Below are 26,755 nucleotides of genomic sequence, written 5' to 3' on the forward strand. Positions count from 1 at the left end.
CTGGAGATATTCAGGGTCAGGTTCAATTTATCCCTGAGCAGCCTGCTCTGGCCGGAGGAGTCCCTGCTGCCTGCAGGGGGGGTTGGTAAAGATGCCCTTGGAAGGGTCCCTTCCCACCCGATGCAGTCTGTGTCTCTGTGACTGTGAGGTGTCTCTGCTCCCCCAGTTCCGGCACAAGGTGAGGTTCGAGGGCATGGAGCCGCTGCCCTCCCGCGACTCCAGCGACTCCAAATCCTTCCGGGGCCCCACGCCCAGCGCCGCCTCCGACAGCTCCAGGGCCTCCACCTCCTCCAGCCAGCTGGACGGACTCAGCCTGGTGCTGAGCACCCGCGACAGCCTGGAAGTGGACGCTGACATCCAGCGCCTGCTGTCGCTCTTCGAGCTGCTGCTGGCGCAGTTCGACCGAGTCGCCAGGGTGTCGGAGGACGTCTGCCGCATCGAGCGCCGGCTGCAGGGCTGCAGCTGCCGCCGCAGCCGCCCCAGCCTACCCCAGGGCACTCCCGGCAGCTACAGCGTGGACCAGGGACCCTCCCCCGAGGCCTTCTCCGACACGGACCCGCGGGACACGCCGGGCAGCCAGGGCTCCGTGCCCAGCCGGCTCCTCCGAGCCCGCAGGGGCCTCAGCGTGGCGGCCTCGGTGCTGCCTCCGCACAAACCCTACCCTGCTGCGGCTCCGGCGGTGAAGAAGAGACGGCCTGGGCGGGCCAAGAACAGGGTACACCCCACCGGCAAGTAAGGGGCAGGGCGCCGGCCGTGGTGGGGAGCAATGCCCTCGGAGGGCAGAGAAGGGGTTTGCAGAGGGTGGGCTGTGCCCACTGCCATGCAGACCTGGAGCTCAGGAGCTGCTGCTCCGCAAGCTCCTGCCGTGCTGGCTGGACCTGCTGGGGGCGTGTGGTGGGGCTGCTGCCCGCGCCGAGGCTGGCACCACCACCCTCCACAAAGCAGCTTGTGCCTGTGAGATGTGCTGACCTCACTGCTGGGGCTGCCCAGCACCTGGGGTTGGGTGGGGAAGGCTGAGCCTTTCCCCCAGGGAAGGCTGCACAAGGTGTGGTGGTCAGCAGAAGGTCCCCTTGGGACCGAGGCAGTATTACAAATGTTGTGTTTCGTTGTCTTTGGTTCCTGTTCCTGGCTCCCTGTGCACCACAAGGACACTTTACTGGGGGCTGCTGGCACAGGGTCACTGCTACCGAGCTTCCCTCCCTTCCCTGCTGGCTGTGCCAGGTGGGAGCGGGCAGAGGAAAACCTCAAGGTCTTGGAAGGGTTGGACTGAGTCTTTGGAGTGGTGTTGACCAGTCCCCCTGTGGAGGAAAAGCTGCAGGTGGCAGGATGGTATTTACCCATAGGTGGGGGTTAAGCATAACTATATAAACCTAGCTCTAGCTAAGCGCTCTCTGCAGCCAGCTCAGCTCACTTCCAGTATTGGCTACTTTTGCCCTCCAGAAATGGAGACTCTTCTCTGTATTTAAAGAACTCTCAATATTTAAACCCCAAGAGGGGACATTGAGGGTCCTCTGTGCCCACCTCAGGGCTAGGCTCAGAGAGAGGGACCCTGAGCAGCAGCTCAGCCCAACCTGAGGGCCCTCTGTGCCCACCTTGGGCTGGCGGGGAGCAAGTGTGGGGTTACCAAGGTGCTGGCTTCACTGTGGTCCCCACCCTGTCCCCCTTGCCCGCCTGTGGTGGTCCATGGGGCACTGCTGCCTGCTTGGCTTTTCTAATCCAAGGAATGTATTGAGCTAAATCTCTGGATTTTTGGTTTACTTGTTGGTTTGTACTGCCCAGCACTTTAAACAAGGCTTTCCTCATCTACCCATGACACAAGCGAGCTGCCACCCGGGAGAAGACAGCACAAACCCAGTAGTGTTTGCTTGCTGAAATCATGACTGAAATGAGCTCCTGCTGGTGAAGCCAACACAGCCCAGCCCCACCCTCCCCAGCATGCCCCTTCCCGACCAGAAGCACAGAGACCTTGGGGAAGGCAGCTGAAGCCCCAGCAGAGATTTGGTCAGGGTTGGCACAGGCTGCCCAGGGAGGTGGTGGAATCCCCATCCCTGTAAGTGTTCCAGACCTCTGTGGTGCTGGGGGACGTGGTTTAGTGGCCATGGTGGTGTTGGGCTGAGGGTTGGACTGGGTGATCACAGAGTGGACCTCTGGAAATCATCCAGCACAACCTCCCTGCCAAGGCCAGGTTCAGCTGGAGGTCACACAAGAGCACAGCCAGGTAGGCATTGACAGTCACCAGAGATGGAGACTCCAGCACCTCTCTGGGCAGCCTGCTGCAACGCTCTGCCACCCTCAAAGTAAAGCACTTCCTCCTCATGGTTAGAAGGAACTTCCTGTGCTCAAGGTTATGTCTTGGAGGTCCCTTCCAACCCAGACAGTCCTATGGTTTCATGGCCATGGTGGTGTTGGGTTGAGGGTTGGACTTGATGATCTTAGAGGCCTTTTCCAGCCCATGAGATTCTATAGTTTCAGGGCCAGGGTGGTCTTAGGTTAAAGATTGGACTCCATGATCTTAGAAGTCTCCAACCAAAAGCATTCTCTGATTCTATTTATTGAGGTGTCCCTCCCCTTCCCCCAACTCCTATCACCCCAAAGCCCCCTGAGGGCTGGCTGTGTGCTGAGCTACAGCTGGGTTGGGCGGTGCTGAGCAGCATCCCAAGCCCCTTCCCCACGCCCTGGGCTGCGTTGGCTTTGTCACCCATTTCCCCTTGTGTCTGATGTCAGTAATTTATATGGGGTTGGGGTTTGGGTTTTTTGTCCAAATGTGTATATTTTTGTATCTTTGCTATATTTTCATAGCATCAGGACCATGTTTGAAGTGTCTGTAGATAGGAGACAGAACACTATTGTCAGAGTTATTTAAAGGATGTATGAAGTGCTGCTGCTGCTTCTCCTCCTCTTCTCCTCCTCTCCCACCTGTACAGTGTGAGGTGTCTGTGTGGCCGTGGTGTGTGTGCTCTCCTCCCAGCCCAGGGCTGGCTGGGCTGCCTTGGGGGTCTACTGGGGTCCATCAGGAGCCCCTAAGTGAAGCAGAACCTGCTCTGTGCTTTGGGAAGGTGATAGAGTGGGAGGGAGCCTCACTGCAGGTGGGCAGCAGTGCCAGGGCTTGCCTGGAGGTGTTTTCCCATACCCATGGCAGGGGAGGCACTTGGTTGCTAATCACATCACCTCTGGAGCCTCCGTGTCCAGCTCCTGGCACTTCAGCCAGGTACAAGAGGAACAGCCCCAAGGTGCCCCAGGGGAGGTTTAGGTTGGACATGAGGAACAATTTGTTCCCCAAAAGGATTGCCAGGCCTGGCCCAGGCTGCCTAGACAGTGGTGGAGTGCTCATCCCTGGAGGGGACCTCAGGCCATGGTTCAGTGGTGCCCTGGCAGTGCTGGGTTAAGGGTTGGACTCGTGACCTTCAAGGTCTCTTCCAACCAAACCTATTCTACTGTTCCATACTGTAAAAGATTTCATCCCAGCTGCCCACCTGCTTCCTGGGCTCCAGGCACCTCCCCCTGTCCCTCTGGCTGGCTGAAGGACACAGGGGTGCTCCTTGTGATGGCTCTGGTGAAAGTTACCTTGGAACTGAGAGGAAGGACAGATGCTGTGCAAGGCTGCAGCAGGGTGTGGGTGGAAGTGAGCTGTAGGGAGAGGGTGTTGGTCACTGTGCAGGTTGCTGAAAGAGCAGGTTGCAAAGTAGAGAGAGAAAAATCCCAGCAGTGAGCAGGAAGCTTTCTCCATGAGAAGCAAGGGCAGGTAGAAGAGCAGAGGATGAAGAGGGGCCTGCAGTTCAGTAGCAGTTGTTGGAGATGGATTCCAGGTGCCTGGAGCAGACAGAACCAGCAGTGAGGTCAGGGATGTGAGCACAAGCCCTGGATGAAGCTCAGGAACACTTCTGACCTGCAAGGCCAAGTTTCTGGCTCTGCCTCAGGAGGAGGCAAGTTTCTAGCTGCAGGAACAGAAAGTGTTTGCAAAGTGAGGTCCTCACCTGGCACCATGCCGGTGGATTTCTGGCCAAGAGAGATGAACAAGGAGTTACTCAGGGGCAGGTACTGCTGGCTGGGCCACCAGCCCTTGGTCTCTCTGGGGCTCTTACCTGTGAGATCTCCTCAGCACAACTGCACCAGAACAGCCACTCCGGTTCCACCCTGGCTGCACCCCAGCAGTGCCTTCCAGCCACCCCTGAGGGCTGTGTGGGAACTTCCAGTGAGTCAAATCAAACCTAGCAGGTCTTGGACACCTCCTGAGTCTTCCAAGAGCCAGAGAGGTTCAGGCCAGTTCTCAGCTGAAGCTTGCTCAGTGGAAGAGGCTGTTGGCAGGGGTGAAGTGCAGGAGGGTGGGACAAGGGGAGAAGGTAGGGGTGAGGCTGCTCAGAAGCCCTTGATAAGCTAACAGGAGGAACCAGGATGGTCCCCAGGAGAGGTCAGGATTTGTGTTCCCAAGTGCCTGTTGCTCTGTGTGTGTGAGACAGTGTGACTGAGGTGCAGAAACAGGAGCAGACAACTGCCCTACTTCTTCCCTTCTGAAGTATGGGGAGCAGCTCTGAACCCCACAGTTGTTCCTTCAAGAAACTCAACACCTCCCTCAGGGCCCACAGGCAGGGTGGGCACCACTGCCAGCTGCCACAGTTCTCATCACAGTGTGGACTTGGACAAGCTGTGGCCACTGCTCCCTGGGCTCCTGCACTGCCCCAGCTCAGCGACCACCTGCACGCTGCACCTGCTGCAGCCAGCGGTCCTTGTCCTGGGGCTACCCCCACAGTCCACTTCGACTTGCAGCCCCTAGCAATCCATACTCCTGGAGGTCTATTTCTGTGTTTGTAGGCATAAGAGATGGCTCTCTTGGCTCACAAAGATGCAACCAGTATGGAGCTGCTGCAGCCACCCCCTCCTCGGCCCTCAGCTTGAGAGGGAGCTGGAGGGGACTTTGCTAAGTGCTTTGGTTTGTAAGAGAGGAGAAGGTTGTGGCCAACACTCCGACTGTCACTGCCTGGTCAGCTTCACTGCACACAGAAATAGCTTTGTAACTGTGGGGATGTTTCTGAGGTACTTGACAAGGTCAAATAAAAGATGACTGCTGGCACCTGGCTCTGGAGCTTCTGTTGCACTCATTCCATCCCAGCGAGAGCTCAGCAAGGCAGGGACAGCACAGAGGGAGGCAGGGACAGCACAGAGGGAGGCAGGGACAGCACAGAGGGAGGCAGGGACAGCACAGAGGGAGGCAGGGACAGCTTCCCCTCCCCCTCAGTCTTCTCTTGTGCTCAGGGGCTGGCAGAGGCTGCCCAGGGAGGTGGTGGAGTCCCCAGCACTGGAGGTGTTCAGGAAACCTGTGGCCATGCAGGTGGGGGAAGAACTTCCATGCTCATGAAGCAGCAGGACATGTCCCAGGCCAGCAGGAAGCCACCAACCATACCAATGTTTTATTTCCTTTACAACTTAGAAACACCCAGAACACAACAAACACCTCGAGGTCCCCAGGCTCCCTGCACAAGCCAGTGCCATCCCTTTGATCCCCTCACCATGCCCTGTGCAGATGGCACCGGGCACCATCTCCAGGACCAGGCTGTGTCCCCACAGTGCTGCTCTCCCCCATGACAGACAAAGCAGCAGATGAAGGCTCCCAGCATCCTCCCTGGGCTCTCCAGTGTGGTAGTGTAGTGTCTGATGAGCTTACCTCAAGGTGGGCTCTGTGGTCCTGCTCCACCTGCACACTCATGCACTGGAAGGACATCTCCTGCTTGCTCCAAGAGGCCAGCAGGAGACACTGTCCCTGTGCTTTAGTGCAGCAGGCAAAAGCTTCCAAGATGTTGCCCAAAGCCATGGCAGAGGTCTCTCCAAATGGGATTCCCCCAGTTGCTGCAGCCCTGGGAAATGCCAGGTCTGGCCTCTGGCAGAATCCCTGCAGTCAGAGATCAGGGTGGGCAGCCCGGGATCCATGGCCCAGCTCCACCATAGGCCATCCGCCTCCCGTCTGTGTGCCAGCTCTGGCAGTGAAATCCTTCCTGCTGCATGGGCTGAGGGTTGCCCTGCATCTGCCAGAATGGATAGAAACCCTTGGGAGGTGAAGCAGAACCCAGATGAGCTCCCACCACAGTTGGCAGCAGAACCAGTCTGAGCCCCTGAAGAGTTCAAGTGCTGAGAGGCCAGGAGGGGAGCTGGAGTCCCAGGGTGCTTAGAAATAGCAGCTGGATTTTCAGCCCTTCATGTCTCATTCCCAATAAAACCATCCAGATGCCCACAATTCCTGCACCATCCAACTCCATGACAAGCTGCAGAAGAGGAGACTCTGTCTGCTTCCACCAGGTGCTGGTGTGGCAGGAGTCCAAAGAAAGGTTCTGCACCCACCGGAGATGGAAAAGAAAGAGCTGAACCCAAAGCCAAACAGCTGGAGCTGGCTCTCCCTTGGAGCATCTGCTGGGCTTCCTCAGCAGGCAGCTGGAGTGAGTGCAGCACCGGAGCCTCCAGCTATAGTTCCATGCCAAGCACCTACAGACCCTGCTCCCCCACCTCCCTGCAGCCTCAGGGAGGCCCAGCACAAGCCCCCCCCGGGCTGCTGGGGGCTACACGAACTCGGTGAAGTCATCCACTGAGGAGATCAGCCTCTTGCGCTGCCCGGTCTCGTAGGTGGCAGGAGGGTCCTGAGGGAGCTGGGCAGGGGGCTTGCTGGGGGCAGAGGGATGCACCTGCAGGGGAAGGCCAGGAGTCTGGTACTGGGTTTCTTCACGTAGCTGAAAGTCAAACAAGAACCAGATGAGCTCTCAAGCTCTGCACTCTCCATCAGGGCAGGGCAGGACAGGTTCTTCAGGACAGCTTTGTTCTACCACCCCTAGCATGGGATCGAGGGGGGCAAGACCCTGGCCCAGGTTGCCCAGAGAGCTGGGAGCTGCCCCATCCCTGGAACCATCCCAGGTCAGGTTGCCTGGGGCTGTGAGCAGCCTGCTCTAGCTGCAGATGTCCCTGCTGGCTGCAGGGGGTTGGACTGGATGAGCTTTAAAGGTCCCTTCCCACCCAATGTATTCTGGGATTCTAGTCTGTGGTGCCAACTGGGTGCAGCTCTGGGTGCAGCTATTTGGTTCTCCAAACCCCTTTGCCACCAGGGAAGCTGCCCAGACCTGCATCACTCCACTGCTCATTCCCACAACAGCTGCACTCTGCCTTTCACACACATCTTGTAACTAGCACCAGCCTTGGCAGAGTCAGAAATGGTTGGACTCGAGGATCTCGATTGAGACTGGAGGTTAGGAAGAAATTCTTCCCAGGGAGAGTGGGAAGACACTGGCACAGGCTGCCCAGGGAGGCTGTGGCTGCCTCCTCCCTGGAGGTGTTCAAGGCCAGGCAGGATGAGGCCTGGAGCAGCCTGGGCTGGTGGGAGGTGTCCCTGCCCGTGGCAGGGGGTTGGAGCTGGATGGTCTTTAAGTTCCCTTCCAACCCAAACCATTCTATGAATCTTCAAAGTTTTCTCCAACCAAAATGACTCTGCTCCTCTTGCCTCCAGGTCTGGTCTGTAGCAGGACTCTGAGGCAGGGCCCAGTGCCCCACAGCAGGAGCGGAGCCTTTGACTCACCCTGTGCCTCAGCCTCTTGATGTGCCGCAGCCTGGCGATCCACTTGGAGGGGTAGGTGTCCGTGGGGTTTGAGCGGCTGTGGTGCACCTGGGAAGCCATCTGGTGTGGGGAGAGAGCAGGGAAGGGGACCCTTGAGCATCACCATCACCACAACATTCATTAGAAGGCTCCAGTCGGGCTTTACAGCAGCTGGAGCCCAGCCCCAGGTCCTAACTGTCCCTGAAGCAGACAACCTGCTGCAGCAAGCCCCTTGGCAGCTGGTCTGCAGCAGGAGCCCAGCTAGGGCCAGAAGGTCTGAGGGAGCCCAGGGCACTCACGTTGGCATGCAGGGCCATCTGACGGGCCACAAAGGGCAGGTTCTTGTCAGAGATGATCTTGGCAACGCTGGTGTCCACGAGGCCCTCCATGTCTGTGTTGGAAAGCAAGAAGACCTTTCCTGTGAGACAGTTCAGAACGAGCCAAGGGCTGCCAGGAACTAAAGCAGCAAAACAGCCTGGAGGTCACAGAAGCTCAGAAGTTCTCCTCGAGCTCTGCAGCTCCAACTGCAGCAGAACTTGCACACAGCACAGCTGGCTCTCAAATCCTGGCTGCTCCGTGAGGGTCTGAGGTGACCCCGCTGGGCTTCTCACCACATGAACGGTGTCAGCAAACACCACCTCAGAGGTGCCCCTCTGGAAAGGACCCAGCAAATGCCCCTGCAGAAGGCACCAGCACTGCTGAGCTCACACGGAGCCAAGACTTGCTTCCCGGTCCTGCAGGGGCCAAAGGTACAGGGACCTCCACCTCAGATCTCCTCCAGTATTCCCAAGCAGTTGTTAGAGGGACTTGCTCTACTCTGCTGGAAGATAGATGAGGCAGCAATGTGCTCTTGTAGCCAAGAAGGCCAAGGGTCTCCTGAGGTGCGTGAAGAGGAGCAGAGGCAGCAGCTGGAGGGAGGTTCTCCTCCCCTCTACTCTGCAATAAGGGGGCCACAGCTGGAGTCCTGGGTCCAGTTCTGGGCTCCCCAGTTCAGTACAGACAGGGAACTGCTGGAAGGAGTCCATCAGAGGCTACAAAGCTGCTGAGGGGCCTGGAGCAGCTCCGTGAGGAGCAAAGGCTGAGAGCCCTGGGGCTGAGAGCCTGCAGCAGAGCAGCCCCAGAGGGGAGCTGAGCAATGCTCAGCAAGAGCTGAAGGAGCTGTGAGGGGCAAGAGGCTGGGGCCAGACTCTGCTGAGTGCTGCCCAGGGACAGCACAAGGGGCAGGGGGCACAAACTGGAACCCAGGAGGTTCCACCTGAGCAGGAGGAGAAAATTCTTTGTTGTGAGGCTGCTGGAGGCCTGGAGCAGGCTGCCCAGAGAGGCTGTGGAGTCTCCTCTGGAGAGCTTCCAAATGCTTATCTTGGGCATGAACAAGTCATATCCAGTCACAAGTAGCAGCAAACTATTTTCAGAGAGTTTCTCCTGCAAGCTTTGACTTTTGAGACACAAAAGCCCTGCAGGTGAAGGCAGCTGTGGAATCTGTCAGCAGAGGAAAGGCCAAGAGCGAAGGCCGGAGGGTTCCTACCTTTGCGACACTGCAGCGTCACCAGGTTGCAGTCGTAGTCCAGCGGTGTGATGATGACATGCACGAAGTTGAACTGCCCCTGAGGAGAAAACAGTCAAAGGGTGGAAAACATAATCATGTCCCTGGCAGCCAGAGCCCTGTGAATGCCACCCACAGGTGACCCCAGCAAGGCCAACAACCCCCAGGACATCCATGCTGTCTGCTGAGAGAACACACGAGACGAAGGTTCTGCAAGCAGCCACCAGCCTCTTTTGGAAGCCACCCCCCAAGTCAAACCTTGTACCTTTATGGTGCCCAGTTTAAAGTCTTCTCCAGAGTCATTGTAAATGATAGAAACAAAGTCATTGCCAAGGTGTCTCTTCTTGTCACAGCGATACTTGTCCAGGTCCTTCGTGGGCATCAGGGTGGCGATGTGGAAAATGGCTGCAGGGGAGACAGAGGAGTCCCCAGGGCTGGGCTGCAAGTAGTGCTGCAAGCAGCAGCATGCCACAGAGTAGCACCAACAGCACCAGAATGGAAAATGAAAGCTCTGCTCTCCCAGCACAGTGGCCAGAAGGAGCAGGGCAGGGATTGTGCCACTCTGTCCAGCGCTGGCAAGGCCACACCTTGAGTTCTGGGGTCAGTTTGGGGCCCCCCACCCCAAGAATGACATTGAGGTCCTGGAACAGGTCCAGAGAAGGGCAACAAAGCTGGGGAAGGGTCTGGAGAGCAGGGCTGGGGAGGAGCAGCTGAGGGAGCTGTTCAGCCTGGAGGAGAGGAGACTGAGGGAGACCTCCTTGCTCTCTGCAGCTCCCTGAGAGGAGGCTGCAGCCAGGGGGGAGCTTGGTCTCTTCTCCCTAGTATTAGGTGACAGAAGGAGAGGAAATTGCCTGGAACTGTGCCAGGGGAAGGTCAGGTTGGAGATTAGGAATAGTTTCTTTCCTGCAAGAGTGGTCAAGCCCTGGAGCAGTGTGCCCAGGGAGATGGAGGAGTCTCCATAGTGGGAGACATTCCAATCATGTCTGGATGTGTTCCTGTGTGACCTTCTCTAGGTGTCCCTGCCTCAGCATGGGGGTTGAACTAGATGGTCTCCAGAGGCCCCTTCCAACCCCTGCCATTCTGTGACGGTGAAAGAGAGAACAGAGCCCCAGCCCTAGAAAGGAAAGGGTCAGATGAGAAGAGACCATCCCTCCCCCACCTGGAGCCTCCTTACCTTGCATGATGTCATCGTGCCAGCAGTAGGTGAACTGCCCATCCTCCCCACACACATCCAGGCCCCCGAGGTAGATCTTGTCTGGCTGGCAGTCCTTGAGCTCGATGAGCTTCCCCAGGCCGGTCAGGAACTCGGTGTAGCGGTAGGAGCCGTGCTCGTTGGACAGGATGGCGATCTCGTTGTTGCTCTGGGGAAGGGGCAGTGCTAGAGCACTCCAGCAGCACCAGCTGCTGCCTTAGTGCCCTCCCAGAAGGCCTGCATCAAGGCACTGATCTTAGTACAAATAAGGAAAAAAAAGGACACCACAGGAGAAGGAAAAACTGTTCAGCCTGGAGAAGGCTGCAGGAGACCTTCTGGTGACCTTTCAGTGCTTAAAAGGGGATGAGAAGAAAGCTGGGGACAGACTTGTGAGCAGGGCCTGTGGTGACAGGACAAGGGGGGATGGTTTGAACTGAAAGAGGGAGATTTAGACTGGAGAAGGAAGAGAATTGTTGCACTGAGGATGGTGAGAGCCTGGCCCAGGCTGCCCAGAGAGCTGAGAGCTGCCCCATCCCTGGCACCATCCCAGCTCAGGTTGTTTGGGGCTGTGAGCAGCCTGCTCTGGTTGGGGATGTCCCTGCTGGCTGCAGGGGGTTGGACTGGATGACCTTAAAGGTCCTTTCCAAGTCAAAGCAGGCTGTGACTCCATGAAATCTCAGAGCTGGAGCAGTGGTGCCTGTGGAGGTGCAGCCCTGAGGGCTGAGCTCACCTGGCCCTCCCCAACGTAGAGCACAGCGATCTTGTGTGTGTCGTAGGAGGGGATCTGGTCCAGCAGCTGCACTGACCTCTCGAATGTCTGCAAACAAAGCATGGCCCACAGCTTCACAACCCCACCTGCATACCCCCACTGCCCTCCCTGCAAGGGCAGCACGGTGACAGCACAGGGTCCTGACCCTCACTGCTGTCTGCCTGGGGGAATCTTCCCTACTCTGCTTGGCAAGGGCACAGAGCACCATCGGTGCAAGGTCCAGAGCAGTGCTCCGTGGCACCCGTCCCCACACTGCCCTGTTCTGTGCCTCAGATGAGCTTCACCTGCCAGACTCCAGGGGTTAGATGCAGCTGCCACAACAAATAAAGCTCCAGGCATGAATCTCTCTTGCTCTGAAGAACATTTCTAGCATCAGCCATCACTCAGGCTTCCCACCCCCTGATCACCCACACCTAAAGCGGGGGGAACCGATCAGGAGCTCTGTGGTGCTCCGTTCTCAGGAGCCTCATTCCAGCACTACTTCTCCAGCAAGTTTATCACCAATTTTTCACACAACCACAGAAAGCTTCTTGGCCACTCCAAATTCTGTGGAGAGCTGAGAGGTCTCTCCCAGTGACATCCTGCCATGGTCACCTACTGCTCAGTTTTCATCCTGAACGCCTCCCAACAGCTAAAACCCAAAGCTCCGCAGATCACCCTGCCTGCCGGCGGGGAGCCTGGCGCAGCACCAGCCAACTCACCCAGCATCTCCAACTCAATCCAAGTGGGAGGCAGCAGGATGGGGGCTTTAAATCACACCATCTGAGCTGGACATTCATCCCTGGCATTCACATCCCCAGAGATGAACTCCAAGAATTTAAAAAGGAAAGCCAAAAGCAGCTCTGCCTACCTCGTTTGGCAGCAGAAGGGGCTTGTTGTTCTCATCACCAAAGAATGGGGAGTGGTACAACTGCAGAAACACAAAGCTGAAGGAGAAAGGAGGGGAAGGGTCCTGTTACCACAAAAATGTAGCCAGTTTGGATCTGCTGGTTGTAAGAAGGCATTAGGTACAGGGAAAAAGAGAGGCAGTTAAAAGGCTACCAGAGAGTTACTCATCCTCTAGGGACACTTTAGAGGATGGCTTGTAATAGAGCCCTGTCAGGCAGGCAATGCTGGTGTCAAACAGCAGCAGCTGCACAAAGCCCCTGCTCCAAAGGCAGGCTGGAGGAGGAATGGGACTTGACTCCTGCCTCACAACCATGGAGGTCCTCCCAGGCAAGCAGAGAAGTGATTTTACAGCTCTCTGCATTTTACCTGCCCCTGAGAAGATGAACACTGCCCCATCATGGAATTTTGGGCAACTACCAACTCTTCTGAACTCTGCTGGCAGTGCAGGAGCAGCAATTCATCCTGTTGGCAGCCAGACTAACTCTGGGTGACCTGCATTCCAGCCACACACATTGGGGCTCTAAGCTGGGAGTGACTCTAACATGAGCAAACTCTTCATCTATTTCTTTCCCCACTTCAGAGACCCATCTCCTAAACCACCAGAGTGCTCTGGTGCCACTGGGTTGAAGGTGTCTTCATTAGCTGCTGCCAAGCAGGTCATTCATCTCCAGGTCCTGAATCAGGCACTGATTTCTGGATCCCACCAAACCAGCAGATCAGCAGCTCCAGCAGCCATGGCTGCAGCAACTCTGAGCTCATCATTTCTAGCTTCAGAGGAGCCCCAGCACCCACCTGGGGTTTATTCCAGGTACTTTCTCAGCATTGGAAGCTGCAGTTCTGCTCCTGAAGGCATCTCTCTCGATCCTCTTGCCCCTCCTGGATGGGGCTGAGTCCGAGATGGTGTATCCTCGGGGCCGGTGCCCACAGGGGGAGCGAGGCGAGGTGGCAGGGCCGGTGCCGTCCAGCGCCCCTGGCCCAGCCCCTCTGCTGTCTTCTCCCTGGCCCAGCCAACTGCCCAGCCCTTCCCCTTCCAGGTTCCCTGGCTGGGACTTGCACTTCACTTCTGTGCTCAGCCTCCTCGTTACTTCTCTGCCGTTGGCATCTCTGAGGACCTCCTGCAGAGTCTGCAGCTCGGGGGAGGAGCTGGACTTGCTGAGGGGCTGGGCCGGCTGGAAGGAGAGCTCCTCCAGCGCGCGCCCCTCCTCCGACGGCAGCACCCTGCCGATGGGAATGCCACCCTCCACCAGCTCTTCAGACTTCAGAGACTTTTCATCTTGGCTGGAGGTTGAGGAGGACTTAAAAGTGGAAGAAACAATGATGAGAAGTTTTCCTGGCAGGGAAAATAAAAGCTGACAACAATAATGCTCGAGGCACCCCCTGACAGGTCCAGTGAGAGGTGAGCAGAGAGGTCCCACTGGAGGTCAAGGACCCTGCACCACGTGGGCCTGTACTGGTGCTGCTCTGCCACCCAAAGTCTCCAGCAGGGTTCCATCTGCATTTTGGCATCATTAGTGAGCTCTTTCAGATGGTGCCAGGAGGGGTTCATCAGGGCAAGCTAGAGAAGTAGAACCTCCTGAGGTTCAGCAAGGGCAAGTGCCAGGTCCTGCACCTGGGTCAGGACAATCCTTGGTATCAATCCAGGCTGGGGGATGAAGGGCTGGAGAGCAGCCCTGTGCAGAAGGACTTGGGGGTGCTGGTGGGTGAGAAGCTGGCCAGGAGCTGTTACTGTGTGCTCACAGCCCAAAAGGCTACAGGTTTGAAACTAAAAGAGAGAGACTTGGACTGCAGAGAAAGGAGACATTTTTGGCACTGAGGGTGGTGAGACCCTGGCCCAGGCTGCCCAGGGAGTTGAGAGCTGCCCCATGCCTGGCACCATCCCAGCTCAGGTTGTTTGGGGCTCTGAGCAGGCTGCTCTGGTTGGGGCTGTCCCTGCTGGCTGCAGGGGGTTGGGCAGGATGGGTTTGGAAGGTCCAGAACTGGTTAGCCTGTTTCCTCTTACCCTGCTGTAAGACTCGTGGGGTTTACCAAACCTTTCCTCACTCAGGACTTGTTCAGAGCACGAAGTGTCAATGTCCTCACTCTCTGGAGACTCAGCTGGGGACTCAGCCTCCTTCAGCTCCATCTCCAAGGGGCTGCCCTCCTCCAGCACCACCGCGGACTCTACCGAGACACAAGGCAGAAGAACTGAAGTCTGTAGAGAGGCCCAGCTGGACAGGCCCCCTCCTCTCCTCTCAAGTACCAGCCTTTTCCCTGTGGGATTTCAGTGGAAGGCCACATTGACTGAGTGCTCTGATTGTTTGTCCTGTCAGACTTGCTCCTGGCTGCCCTTTGGTGTACAGAATTACTGATCACCTCACCCTCACAGCAAAGGGCTGCATCTCCTTGGGTCCAGAGCAGTGCAGCTGGTTCCAGTTGTTACTGATGAACAAGCAGGGGACAGGATGAGGAAATGGGACCTTGGACACCAATGCTTGGTTATCAGGACAGACAGGAACTACAGAGATGTGAGAAAGTACAAGGCTAGCATTGAAAGTTCATCACCATCCAGGCGAGGAAGACACGGGCTAGGGGCAAGAGTGTGGTTGTCTCATCTTGCAATGCTCCTGTGCCTTCTGGTGGCCTAGAAGGAGATGAGGAGTTCCACCAGGAGCTGTTGAGGTGCAGTCTGGCAGTTTTCCAAGTATGTCTCAGCAGAAGCAAAACAATTCAGCCCTGGGGGTCTGAACGGCCAAAGAGAGCAGGGGCAGCACTGCAGCAGTAGGGAAACCTGCAGCTGGCTTCATGAAACCACCCCCACAGGAAGGCTCCTTGGAAGCCCTGCCTGTGGTGCAGGAGGCAGCCACCCTGAGCACAGGGAGGAGTCTGAGCAAGGGCTCCACTCCTAACCCTTTTTGGTTAGATATTTTTTTATCCTGAGGAAAAGGCTGGAGAACAGGAGGCTTCCCATTATGCACACAAGGGACTGGAAGACCAATCTGAAAGGCCAAGATTTGTGTTCCAAAGTAAAACAAAATCAGCACACACACACACAAATTATATCCAAAAAATTACCAAATCAGCAAAATTAAAGTAACAAAACCCCCAAACAACATAAATCACTAAAGCAGCTTTCCCTGGGTTGATTTCAGCTCTCAGGACCCAAGTTATTTCAAAGAAGCAATTAGGAGTTAGCATTGCACACACAAAACCTTCTGAACACACAACCAAAACAACCCCAAACAACGTGCTGATCTGGTTAGCTGTCCAAGCCAGAGCACAGCTGCACACTGCCAGTGCTTCCAAGCTCCCTGGGCTGCCCCACAGCTGCCAACCTCGCTGCTGGTTTCACACAGTCTGAGCACTGCCTCATTATGCTTTAGGTGGGAAGAGCAGAACAGGAGCAGAGAGGAGAAGCAGGGAACAGGATTCTCCTGCAGCGTGGTTGTGCTGCTGGTAAGAGGTTTGTGACAACCGCCACCAGAGCTTCCAAACACCCTGCTGCTCTGAGGATTTTCCAGTGAGGGAAAAGGAGGCAAAAAGCCATTTCAAGCCCTCTGATTCAATTCAGAAAGCACTGCAGATTAGCAAAGCAATGCAGGTGGTGTGCTCATAAGGTAGGCAACTGGATCCCCACTTTGCTTCATTTTACTGAAGTGGAGAAAGATTTGATGCTGCTTTAGAGCCCCCAGGCGAGGCTCTGAGCAGGTTTTGCCCTGGAACAGGTTTCCTCTTCATTATAGATAAAACTTGGAAGCAGCATCTGTGGTAATGTCAAGTTTTATATAGACCTCAGATACATAAATCAGCTCCTTCCAGCTTTTCTCTGCCCAGCTCTGACAGATTCTTGTGGGCTGAGTCCATAGGATGCCATTTTGGGGCAGCTTGTCCCTGCAACCTGCTCCTGCTGCACTGTTTTGAAGTGTGGGAGCTTCCCAAGGGCCAGCTGTAACATGGAGCTGGAAAGAAATTAATCAATCAATCAGGAAGTGATTCAATGAATCAAACCACTCAGTCCTTTGGCCATGGCCTGTAATTGATGTCCTGCCTCGTGCCTCACAGCCCATCCCAGCTAAAACCAAGGCTGCTTTAAGAATGGTCTGAGCTTGCAGGTGTTGGGTCTGGCTTGGACTTCTTCATGCTAGTTAAGATCCCATTTGCTGAGAGTAATGAGACTGGGTACAGACAGGAGACATGGAAGGGGAGATGAAGGATGAGGGATACATTGTCTATGAATCAGAGGTGTTCTTCTATGGCAATACTTTGGTTGGGTTTGTTTCCTTAAAGATATATAAATATACCTGCCCAGGATATGCTCCTGTGCAACTTCCCTTGACAACTGGACTGGTACATGGAAGAGAAAGAGGCCACTGCAAAGGGAAATCAAGTGAGCAGCTACATCAAAAAGGAAGGAGAGACTATATGAAAAAAAACCCAAAACCAAACCAAATCAAATGAAAAAGTACAGAGTTTAAAATGTAACCAAGAGCCTAGTGAAAAACAAAGAAATAGAGAAATCAAACCAAAAGGAAGGAGCAAGCTGGGGGTAAGCTCACCAGATGCCCAAGGGACGCTCCAAGGGCTACAACAGGAATAAGGAGGCATAAAGACATTCAACCAATGCAGATCTGTGGCAGTTTTAGGCTGTACCTTTAAATTTTTCCACAGATCTTGAACACAGAGTGGTAGAATGCAAATAAATCCCCACTGGGTGCAAAAAGGAAAACCATGGTAAGCCCTGAGCAGTCCACCGGAGAGAGAATCAGCACAGGCTGGTGATGGGAGCTAACTGCCTCCCTCTTTGCCTCCTCGCTCTGGGAGACGAACCTGTGCCGCCTGCTTGGCTGCTGACCTTGGCTGTGTCCTTTGCCCTGGCTCAGTACAACAAAGCAACTCTCTGCTCTCTTCTCCTTTTGTGTCCAGGGGGTAAGGAGGGGGCAGGGAGGGGGAAGCTGTTGCAGCTCCCCTGGTTTTTGGCCAGGGGCGTTCTTGTGCTGTTTATCAGTTGTAAATACCTGTCAATATTGCATTTCATTGTAGATTGGAGTCTTGCCTGTAAATACAGCTTCACTTGCTTCCAGCTGGGCTGGGCTGGCAATTTAATGTTGGGGGGGAATGTTCAACCCACTCCAAGACCCAAACTGCTCTATTTGAAGGATGCATCCTGGTGAGGTTCAGAAAGAAGAAACTCCTCAGCGATGTCCCAAGCATAGAACCCTGCCTGAGCTCTTCCTCACCTACACACTGTGGGCTGAAAGAGAATTGCTAACCCCAGAGACAGCCTGAAGAGTAGAAAAATGAGCAAGATTCACGTGGGTTTAACCTCTGAAGAGGCAAACCAACACAAATGTGGCAGTCAGACAGCAAAAGACCTTCCACACATTCATTCAGCAGCCAGCTCTGGCAAGTAGGAGTTGTGTTAAGAAGAATGTGGCCAAAAATGGTCTTCTCAGCCTGCCAGAAGAGAGGCATTTGGGTGGGTGCTGCCTTCAGCTGGCACCAAACACCACAGCTCAACAGGTCATGGATAAGGATTTAAATCTTTTTTATAAGGTGATCATTTGAGTTTTGCTCTGATTTTGTGCCTGCACGTTCTGAAATCCTAAAAATCATGGAATCATTAAGGTTGGAAAAGACCTTTAAGATCACTGAGTCCAACTCTTATCCCAGCACTGCCAAATCACATCCTGGCCTGTTTCAAACAAACCTGAAAGCCAGAATTTGTATCCTATCCACATGATCTATAGCCACAAAAATGCTCAGGGGGCTGGAGCAGCTCTGCCCCAAGGACAGGCTGAGGGAGCTGGGGCTGTGCAGCCTGCAGGAGAGAAGGCTCCAGGCAGACCTCACAGCAGCCTGCCAGGACCTGAAGGGCTGCAGGAAGGCTGCAGAGGGACTGCTCCCAAAGGGCTGCAGGGACAGGAGCAGAGGCAATGGTTTGGAATGAGAGCAGAGCAGATTGAGATTGGATGTGAGGAACAAGTTCTGCCCCAGGAGGCTGCTGGAACACTGCAGCAGGTTGCCCAGGGAGGTGGTTGAGGCTCCAAGCCTGGAGCTGTTCAAGGTGAGGCTGGAGAGGGCTCTGGGCACCCTGATCTAGGGGAGGATGTCCTTGCCCATGGCAGGGGTTGGGCTGGATGAGCTCTGGAGGTCTCTTCCAACCCAAACCATTCTATGATCCTATGATTGGTGTCACCTCCCCAGAAAATCCCCTGTCTGCTGTGAGCACTGCTCAGATCCTCAGTGTTAGAGGTTGCTGACTCCTAGCAGGGATTACACAAAGCTTTACAACTTTCAGCTCTTGGCCACCACCAACCATTAACAGCTCTCCTAGAGGTGAACCAGCCCCCAGATGACAGGAAATCCCTGGGCACTCTGGTGAAATGAAGCCATTAAGAGAAACCGATTCATCTGCACCAGTCTGAAGGCTGAGCACTCTCTAAGAGGTGAATAAATCTACAGCCCCCAAGAGTTGCATTCTGCTGTCTCCTGCTGTAAAAGTCAGTCTGATTTGGGCCAGCCCAAACAGCAGCACCCAGCTGCCCCAGGCTGGCAAGGCTTTGCACCAGGCCATTGCCTCAGGAACGCAGCCCTCTCCACGCCCAACACAAATGCCTATACTGGAGACAAATGGAAATGGAAACACTGCATGGGAAGATCTGTCCACATGTGGGATGCCCAGATCAGCTCCAAACAAGTGGAAGAGGGAAAAGATCCATGACTTGGTTCATTTTCATTTGGGAAACAGCATGAAAAACATGAACCATCCACAGAAGCTCCATTCCTCCTCTTTCTTCTCTTCGAGAAAGAGAAGTTCTTTTCTGATGGAACATCAGAAGCAAGAGGAAGGGAATTTCCCACTGACAGTTTCTAGGGACAAGAACTGGTTCCCCTCCTCACTGCTGTGCTAACTTGACCGCTCCAGAAGGCCTGCAGCAACCTGGAGAGGCTCTGCAGAGGCTGCCGGCAGCCGTGCCGGGCGCGCCGCGGCTCTCACCTGTGTTGGAGCGCTGCAGGAGCGACGGCTTGGCTGTCCCAGTGGCCAGGCTGGAGGAGGGGACAGACAGGGACTTGTAGAGAGCTGTTTCTCGGTGCTCCTTAAACCTCTCTGCAGCCATGAGAGCATTGGAGAGCTCCTGCAGGGGCATGTTGTTAATGTCTGAAGAGAATGGGCTGAGCGGGTTCTCCAGACTCATCAGCCAGCTGGTGTTACCTGGCAGGAGAGAAGGAGGGAGCAGCATTAAGCAACCCAGTGCCAGGGAGTTTACAATTCCCAGGCACAAACTGGGTTGGATTTTGCAAGTGAAAAATCAAAGCAGAGCAAGCCCTGAGCTCTGGTTAAGATTAATCACAGACTCATCTCCTGTCTGCAGGAAGCAGCTCCCAGTGCTCAGCTCCTCACCCAAGCTCTTCAAACACCATCCCTGGAGACTCATGACTATGGCAGACCCCCCCCAGGCAGCCAAAACACTCAGGTCCTTTAATTAATGAGAGCATGGCTTGGGTTGGGCTGGAAGGGACCTCCATTGTACAAATTGAAGTCTTTGCTTCGATCTTTTCCCAGGGCTTTTGTAGACTTGAAACCCTGCAGAGTGACTTCAAAGCACCCAGGCTGCTCTTCAAGGTCTATTCCAGCCCCAACCATTCTATCTGTTAGTTTCAAGAGGCAGTATGCAATAAAGAGATCCACTTCCAGCTAAATAGGAGTGTTCCTTCCTCACCCAGGCTCTGGTGTCTGTGGCAGTCAGAACTGACTCCCCCTTCAGATACCTGTGGGTCTGCGCACGAGGATCTCTGCCCACCCCTGTGTCAGCAGTGGCACATAGGCAGCTAGGTTTGCTTTTTCCTTCTGCAGAGGTGTCTGTGGAGCAGCAGCAGTCTTCTCTGATCGAGATGCAGAAGCAGGGGGAGCCTGCGTCCCTTGGGAGGCTGAGCTGTCTAAGGCACCCACACGTAAGGCATGACCACCTAGGAAGACAGGCACAAACCAGGACAGCCATGGTGAGCTACGCTAAAAGTACCTCAGAAGTGAGAACTCTGCAGCTGGAGAGAATCCAGGGGAGGCTGCAAAGCTGCTGAGGGGCCTGGAGCGGCTCTGTGAGGAGCAAAGGCTGAGAGCCCTGGGGCTGAGAGCCTGCAGAAGAGCAGCCCCAGAGGGCAGCTGAGCAATGCTCAGCAAGAGATAAAGGCTGGGGGGCAAGAGGCAGGGGCCAGACCCTGCTCAGTGGTGCCCAGGGACAGCACAAGGGGCAGGGGGCACAAACTGGAACCCAGAAGGCTCTGAGTAGGAGGAGAAAGTTGTTTGGTGTGAGGCTGCTGGAGGCCTGGAGCAGGCTGCCCAGAGAGGTAGTGGAGTCTCCTTGTGTGGAGAGCTTCCAACCCCCCCCGGGCAAGCTGTTGTGGGTGCCCTGCTGGAGCAGGGCTTGGAATGGGTGACCCTCAGAGGTCCCTTCCAACCCCCCCATGCTGGAATTTGTGAAGCCTATAAGCCACCAGGTCAGCTAACCAGAGGTGCTTCCCTCTGCTGGTGCTCACCACTCCACACCAAAGCTTTTCTGCAAGGAGCAACAAGCAGGAGCAGCACCACCCCCCCTGGGGCCACTGCTCCCTGCCCACTATCAAACACCACACAGGTCCAGATTCCCAGATCTGTTCAGACTGAGGTCTCCTCTGCAGGCACTTGGAGACTCAAGCCTGTGCCCCAGCAGTGGCAGTAAGGCTCCAGCACAGGCACTTACCAGACATGGATCGGACTCTGTTGCGAGAGCCTCTGCAGACCTGCTGCCCAGCCTGAGATTCCAGTTTCGCTGGAGCCTCTTTGGTTTGTCTCACTTGCAGAACAGGCTCTGAGCTGTGGACAAAGAAGATACTGATGGTGTTGAGAGAGGGCTCAGCCATGCTGGACAAATAGGACATTGCTCTTCTGCTCAGGGGAAAACTCCAAAGCTGAACTGTAACAGGGGTTAGGTGACTTTGGTAGGCAGAAAGTTCCAGAAATGGGAGCAGGAATTACCTTGATTCTGTGCTGCTTTGGAGCTCGCCAGAGTCTAGGCCAAGCAGGGACCTTGTGCCTGTTCCAACGCTCGTAGTGATGGTCACCAGCTTGTTGCCAACCAGCCAGGTCTTTGTCCTTCCTCCAGCCAGCAGAAACTCACCCACAGGAGACCTACAAACATATCTGTGATGAACACAGCTCTGAGGCTGCAGAGCACAGAGCCTACACAGGAGGTTCCTTCAAGATAGAAGAAGAGGAAATGGCCTCAGGTCGTACCAGGGCAGGTTTAGCTGGGACATGAGAAGCAATTCCTTCCCCAAAAGGCTTGTCAAAGCCTGGCCCAGGAGCTATTCAAGGTGAGGCTGTACAAGGCTCTGAGCAACCTGATCTAGGGGAGGATGTCCCTGCTGACTGGGTTGGACTGGATGCACTCTGGAGGCCCCTTCCAACACAGCCCCTGACTCTATGGCCTCACACAGGCCATGGTTATTCTCCACTCCTGAAGTGAAACATGAACCTCAAACGCAAACACCTCTGCCCCAGTCACCCCGGGCTGAGCCCTACCTCTTGGGCACTGCAGTGAAGTTGGAGAAGACATAACGAGCCATCATGTCCAGGCAGGTCTCAGTCAGCTCCAGGTGCAGGGTTTTTAAGTTGTCATCAGCCTGAGCCATTGAATTTTCATCTGCAGAGCCCAGGCTGGCACTGGTGATGGACGTCTGGATCCGGCTAGGAGAGAAGGTTTCCAAGTGACAGAGCAGAGAGCACAGGGCCTGTCCCTGCCACCCCACAGACACTCTGCTGCAGCACCACCTGCCACACATGCATGTGCCAGATCAGAGAGCTGGCCAGGCCTCAGGACTGCATGAGGCTGGTTTTGGCACGGCCTCACCTCGTGCTTTGTGGATTGTCACTGCAGGAAGCACATTTTAACTGGAGAGACTGAGCCAGGTGCCAGTGTCCCTCAGCTCTCTGATGCCCACGGGCAAGTGCACCAAGCAAAGAGTAAGCAACAGCACCATGCTTTGAGTTTGCTAATCTATCATGAGAGCAAGCATCCCATGATCTGCAGTTTCCCAGGCAGCATGCTGCCTGTGAGCCACAACCAGAGGCACCTGAGACTCAGCTTCAGAGTTCTGTGGTTTGTTTTCTCTGCTGCATCCCTTTTGCATATTGATTGGGATTTTGTTTTGTGTGGGTTTTTTTACCCCTCCAAATTCAACAGCTTGTTAAAACCTAATTTGAGACAGAAAAGATTTGCACTCTGAACAGAAAACTGGCACAAGACCAGAGAGGATGTTGCCTTCAAACCAGCCACAGCAGCAAGGCAGTTTGAAAGGGCTGCAGTAACAAGGCTGGGGTGCAGTGTCTGAGTGAGACAATTCCTTGTGCCATTGACCCACAAACCATGCTGAGAGCAGAGCAGATTGAGATTGGATGTGAGGAACAAGTTCTGCCCCAGGAGGCTGCTGGAACACTGCAGCAGGTTGCCCAGGGAGGGAGCTGAGGCCTCATGCCTGGAGCTGTTCAAGGTGAGGCTGGAGAGGGCTCTGGGCAACCTGATCCAGTGGAGGATGTCCCTGCTGCCTGCAGGGGGTTGTACTGGATGCCCTTTGGAGGTCCCTTCCAACCCAGACCATTCCATGATTCTATGATCTCTGTGTGCCTAAGTTTGCAGAGGAACCAAAAGCCTCTCCTGGGGCAAGTCACTGCTGAGAGGGCTGCAGGTTGGCTGAGTCTGGACCAAGTCTCTCCCCTGCACACAATGCAACCTCTTTCCTTTTCTGTTTTTTTTGCTATTTTGTGATTGTGGTTGGTGTTTTTCTTCCTTCCTTCACCACCTTTACTTTGAAACCAGCATTTTTGGGTGCTAAAGCATCAGAGAACAGGGCAAAACAACCCAAACACACACCACGGGGTGTGATGCGACAACCCAGCAGGCAGCGTCGGGAAGCCATCAGATATCCACCAACCTCTTCCCTGTGCCTGAGGCCAGGTTTTCCTTGGGGCACCAAAGTCATGCAAGCATCCCACATGCAAAGTCCACCCTGCTGCCACCCACCCTCACAGGTCAAACTTCCAAGTGCTGAGTTGCTCTTGGATTTCTCCCCACTTAAAGTGCCTCTACCTGCGGACCACATGTTCAGACACACTGATGCTGCGGGACCGGAAGGCATCAACTGCAGAGGGTTCTTTCAGCTCTTTCACTGGAGGAGAGTTATTCAAGCCTTGCTTTGCATTTTTGCCTAGTCTTAAACTACTAGGTGGAGAAGCACCAAGCCCCCAAAAGAAGGGAGGAAATCATTTGTAGGGTTGAAAGGTCACCCAGGTGCCAGGGTCAGTGTTGGGGAGGGGATGCCGGAGGGTGGTGCAAAGGTCAAACAAATGCCGAAACAAAAACAAAAGGGAAACGGGAAATTAAAAAGGGACAAACAAGCAGAGCTGAAAGCAGTAAAACAGACAACCAACATCTTGAAAAGGAGGGGTAAAAACGTGCTACAAACCAAAGGAAATCAGGGCAAGTTCAAAACCAACCCAGACACTGCTCGAGAGGGCAGCTGGAACACTGCCACTGGAAGCGGAAGGAGCAGCAGAGGGCTGGCTGGAGGTGTCCCTGCCCGGGGCAGGGGGTTGGAGCTGGATGGTCTTCGCAGGTCCCTTCCAACCCAAACCATTCTGGGAGCCTATGACAGGACAGCAGAGAGCCCTGCCCATGCTCTGATCACCACTCAGACCATCACCACCCCACTCAGCAACCTTGGGAACCACTGGGGTCTTGATCTCTTGGAGCCCAGCACCTCAGCCAGGGCACAGGAAAATATTGTTGGTGCTTAAGGAGTGGAAGCCACCAAGTACAGCAGCAGGGAAGCAGATTTATCTGCTCAAAGCTATTTCCCCTCTCACTTGGCCAGACTCCAAGCTCAGAGGCATCCTGTCTGAGGGCAGCCCACACTCCTGAGCAGAGATTTCTGTGGAGAGTAGTCCAGCAAAAGCCTTTAGGTACAGCACTATTCCAACCTGGGAGAATTCAACAAATCCTGGGGGGAGGAGGGAACCAAACCAAAAACAGATCAGTTGAAATTCTGGTTTGAGAGATGAGTGTCAAAAGGCTTCTCTTCCAAGCTTCTGAATGAAAGAGCAGGAGGTGAGATAGATGGAAGACAAAACAGGGGTCAGCTAGAGCAGCAGGGCAGGGATGGGGTTTCTTCATTGCAAGACCCTGGCTGAGCCTTGCAAGTTGAAGTAGAGGCACTTTCCCCAGGGTTTCAATGCTGCTGTCTGCTTACAGCACATCCACACAAGCAAGTCAAGTGAACCAGTTTAGGTGAAGCCCTGCAGGTCCAAGGACATTAGAGAAATCCTGAATGCCTCACAGGGAAGCCTCCCTCTAGGAATGCCTTTTGCTACCCTGGCAAATGCTACTTTGAAAGGGTGCTGGTGAGAGATGTTCTGACTCCTACAGACACCAGGCTTTGCTTAACTCTGACATAATGGCTTCAAGATTCAGGCTCAGGACATCTTCAAGGCCAGGCTGGATGAGATCTTGAACAACCTGCTCTACTGCGAGGTGTTCCTGCCCATGGCAGGGGGTTGGAGCTGGATGACCTTTTAAGGTCCCTTCCAACCCAGTCAGTTCTGTGAATCAGTTCAATGAACCCAGATGCCCAGAAGGCAGCTGCCTGCTGCCCAGCACACTGGGCTGGTGGAGGACACCATGGGGAAACACTGCACAGGCTGTTTGCACAGGTTGCTTCATCACAATCTCTGGCCATCATTTTGTACCTCACCTCTGAGGAGGAATTAACACCACTGGAGGAACGTGGCAGTCCGCTGCTGCTGCTACCAAGCCTTCCTTCTGGGAGCACTCTGCTGACACACATCAGCCTGAAACAACTTTGGGTTTAAAATCACCCAAAAACCACCCTCACCCTACTGCAAAGGCTTAAAGAACAGCCAGCAATGCTTCGGAAGTTTGGTCAGGCTTGACTCTAGCTCCTCACCGCCTTAAGTCTGGTCTAAGTCCTAAGACCTAAGTCTTTTCCCAGTCCTCTGACCTAAAGAGGTTGACTTTGCTTGCTTAAATGCACTGTCACATTTTGGCTATCTGGAGCCAGCCTCCTTCAGACCAGCACAGGGAAGGGTGTGAGCACTAGAAGGGGGACCACAAGAGCCTGCTGGAGTCAGTTATCATTTACCTCTTTGGCCTCTCATTCAGGCTCGTGCTTCGAGCCCTGAAGCTGTCCTTCTCGGGGGTGTCATCGAAGGACAGGAGGACATTGGAGCGCAAACCCTGCGAGGGGGACAAGGACACAACGCTTTGGGTGGGCAGGGTGGGCACCTGAGGCACTGCAGCCACGAGAAGCAGAACTGATCAAGCTTCAGAGAGCTTTCCAACTTGTCAAAGCACCGCTGCAGCCCAGCATGGAGCCAGCAGCGTCCATTACCTTGGTGATGTAGGGGACAAAGTCCTTCCGGAAGGGGAGGCGACAGCGAATGAACCACATGGCTATGACGTGGTGTGCCAGGCAGACAATGTACTGGTTGAACCTGCAGGGGCAGAGAGGACCTCCAGAGGTTAGTGCTGCACGAGGATGTCACTCCACAAAGGAACAGAACTGTTCCTCCAGCCACAGCAAAGAAAAAGTTCTCTTACCAAAACCAACTATTTTGGCCCAGGTGCCTACATCCCTTCCTCAGAAACAGCCTGGAGAGCAGTGTCCTAGAATGGCTCAGGCCGGAAGGGTCCTCAGAGATCATCTCCTCCAACCTCCCCACCATGGGCAGGGACACCCCTCAACTAGATTTGGCAGCTCAAGGCCTCACCCAACCTGGCCTTGAACACCCCCAGGAAGGAAGAATCCACAGCCTCCCTGGGCAGCCTGTGCCAGAGTCTCACCACCCTCAGTCTGAAGAACTTCTTCCTCAGCTCCACTCTAACCCTGCTCCGCCTCAGCTCCAAGCCATTCCCCCTTGGCCTGTCGCCCTGATGAAAGTCCCTCTGCAGCCTTCCTGTGGGATCCCTTCAGCTACTGCAAGGCAGCTCTGAGGTCCCCCTGGAGCCTTCTCTTCTCTAAGCTGAATATCCATACATAACCCTGACCCAAAGTGCTGCAAGCTAAGCACTTTCCGAGTTTCACAGAGGAAGCAGCAGCTCTGCTGAGGCTTACTTGGAAGGGTTTGTGTAGGGCAGGGAGATGGCGAAGACGCTGGCATACTGCTCTGCCGCGAAGTTCCGGTACAGGTGAGGCAGCCGCGCCAGGGCTAGGAGAGAGCAGGGAGCTTGGGTGGGAAGGGACCTTCACAGCCCATCCAATCCAACCCCTGCTGTCAGCAGGGACAGCTGAACCAGAGCAGGCTGCTCAGAGCCCAAATCAACCTCACTTGGAATGGTGCCATCCAGGGGGCAGCTCCCACCTCTCTGGGAAACCGCCAGGGTCTCACCACCCTCAGTGTAACAAACCTCTTCCTCCTCTCCAGCCTGCATCTCCCTCTTTCAGTTCAAGCCATCACCCCCTGCCCTGTCACCACAGGCCCTGCTCAAAAGTCTGCCCCCAGCTTTCTGGTCAGCCTCTTTCAGTACTGAAAGGCTATCAGAAGCTCTCCTGGAGCCTTCTCTTCTCCAGATCGAACAATCCCAACTCTCCCCACCTGGCCTCACAGCAGAGGGCTTCCAGCCCACCTGTCATTGCTGTGGCCTCCTCTGGCCCTGCTCCAATAGGTCCCTGTCTGAACTGGACCTAGCACTGCAGGTGGGGTCTCAGCAGAGCACAGAGCTGCAGAATCCCCTCCCTTGCCATGCTGGCCATAGCCCAGCATGACTGACC

At 54.9% G+C, this 26,755-nt stretch overlaps 2 protein-coding genes across 5 annotated transcripts in view; one reads left to right on the plus strand and one right to left on the minus strand.

Moving 5' to 3' along the window:
- Positions 1-1,027, plus strand: part of PKD1 (polycystin 1, transient receptor potential channel interacting) — an 88,647-nt gene extending 87,620 nt beyond the window's left edge. The window contains exon 46 of the mRNA XM_054180250.1: positions 167-1,027. Coding sequence (XP_054036225.1) covers positions 167-736 — 570 coding nt within the window. The 3' untranslated portion in view covers positions 737-1,027. The remainder of the gene's footprint in view (positions 1-166) is intronic.
- Positions 1,028-6,372: 5,345 nt separating this feature from the next.
- The window catches only part of TSC2 (TSC complex subunit 2), a 37,993-nt gene continuing 17,610 nt past the window's right edge, over positions 6,373-26,755 (minus strand). Inside the window, exons 22-41 of one of the 4 annotated variants that reach the window (XM_054180253.1) lie at positions 26,099-26,192; positions 25,376-25,478; positions 25,127-25,221; positions 23,059-23,187; positions 21,495-21,659; positions 20,949-21,101; positions 20,674-20,786; positions 19,706-19,903; positions 18,933-19,148; positions 16,237-16,305; positions 13,959-14,119; positions 12,752-13,254; positions 11,922-11,997; positions 11,033-11,119; positions 10,285-10,471; positions 9,376-9,515; positions 9,093-9,171; positions 7,867-7,958; positions 7,550-7,648; positions 6,373-6,713 (exon numbers count right to left, since the gene is read on the minus strand). In XM_054180253.1, the coding sequence (XP_054036228.1) occupies positions 6,546-6,713; positions 7,550-7,648; positions 7,867-7,958; positions 9,093-9,171; positions 9,376-9,515; positions 10,285-10,471; positions 11,033-11,119; positions 11,922-11,997; positions 12,752-13,254; positions 13,959-14,119; positions 16,237-16,305; positions 18,933-19,148; positions 19,706-19,903; positions 20,674-20,786; positions 20,949-21,101; positions 21,495-21,659; positions 23,059-23,187; positions 25,127-25,221; positions 25,376-25,478; positions 26,099-26,192 (2,927 nt within the window). In that variant the 3' untranslated portion in view covers positions 6,373-6,545. Of the gene's footprint in view, positions 6,714-7,549; positions 7,649-7,866; positions 7,959-9,092; positions 9,172-9,375; positions 9,516-10,284; positions 10,472-11,032; positions 11,120-11,921; positions 11,998-12,751; positions 13,255-13,958; positions 14,120-16,236; positions 16,306-18,932; positions 19,149-19,705; positions 19,904-20,673; positions 20,787-20,948; positions 21,102-21,494; positions 21,660-23,058; positions 23,191-25,126; positions 25,222-25,375; positions 25,479-26,098; positions 26,193-26,755 lie in introns of all 4 variants that reach the window. The other 3 variants (XM_054180251.1, XM_054180255.1, XM_054180254.1) reach the window with 3 other exon arrangements.

The sequence above is a fragment of the Dryobates pubescens genome, chromosome 4 (assembly GCF_014839835.1).
Source record: "Dryobates pubescens isolate bDryPub1 chromosome 4, bDryPub1.pri, whole genome shotgun sequence".
In the NCBI taxonomy this organism is placed as follows: Eukaryota; Metazoa; Chordata; class Aves; order Piciformes; family Picidae; genus Dryobates; species Dryobates pubescens.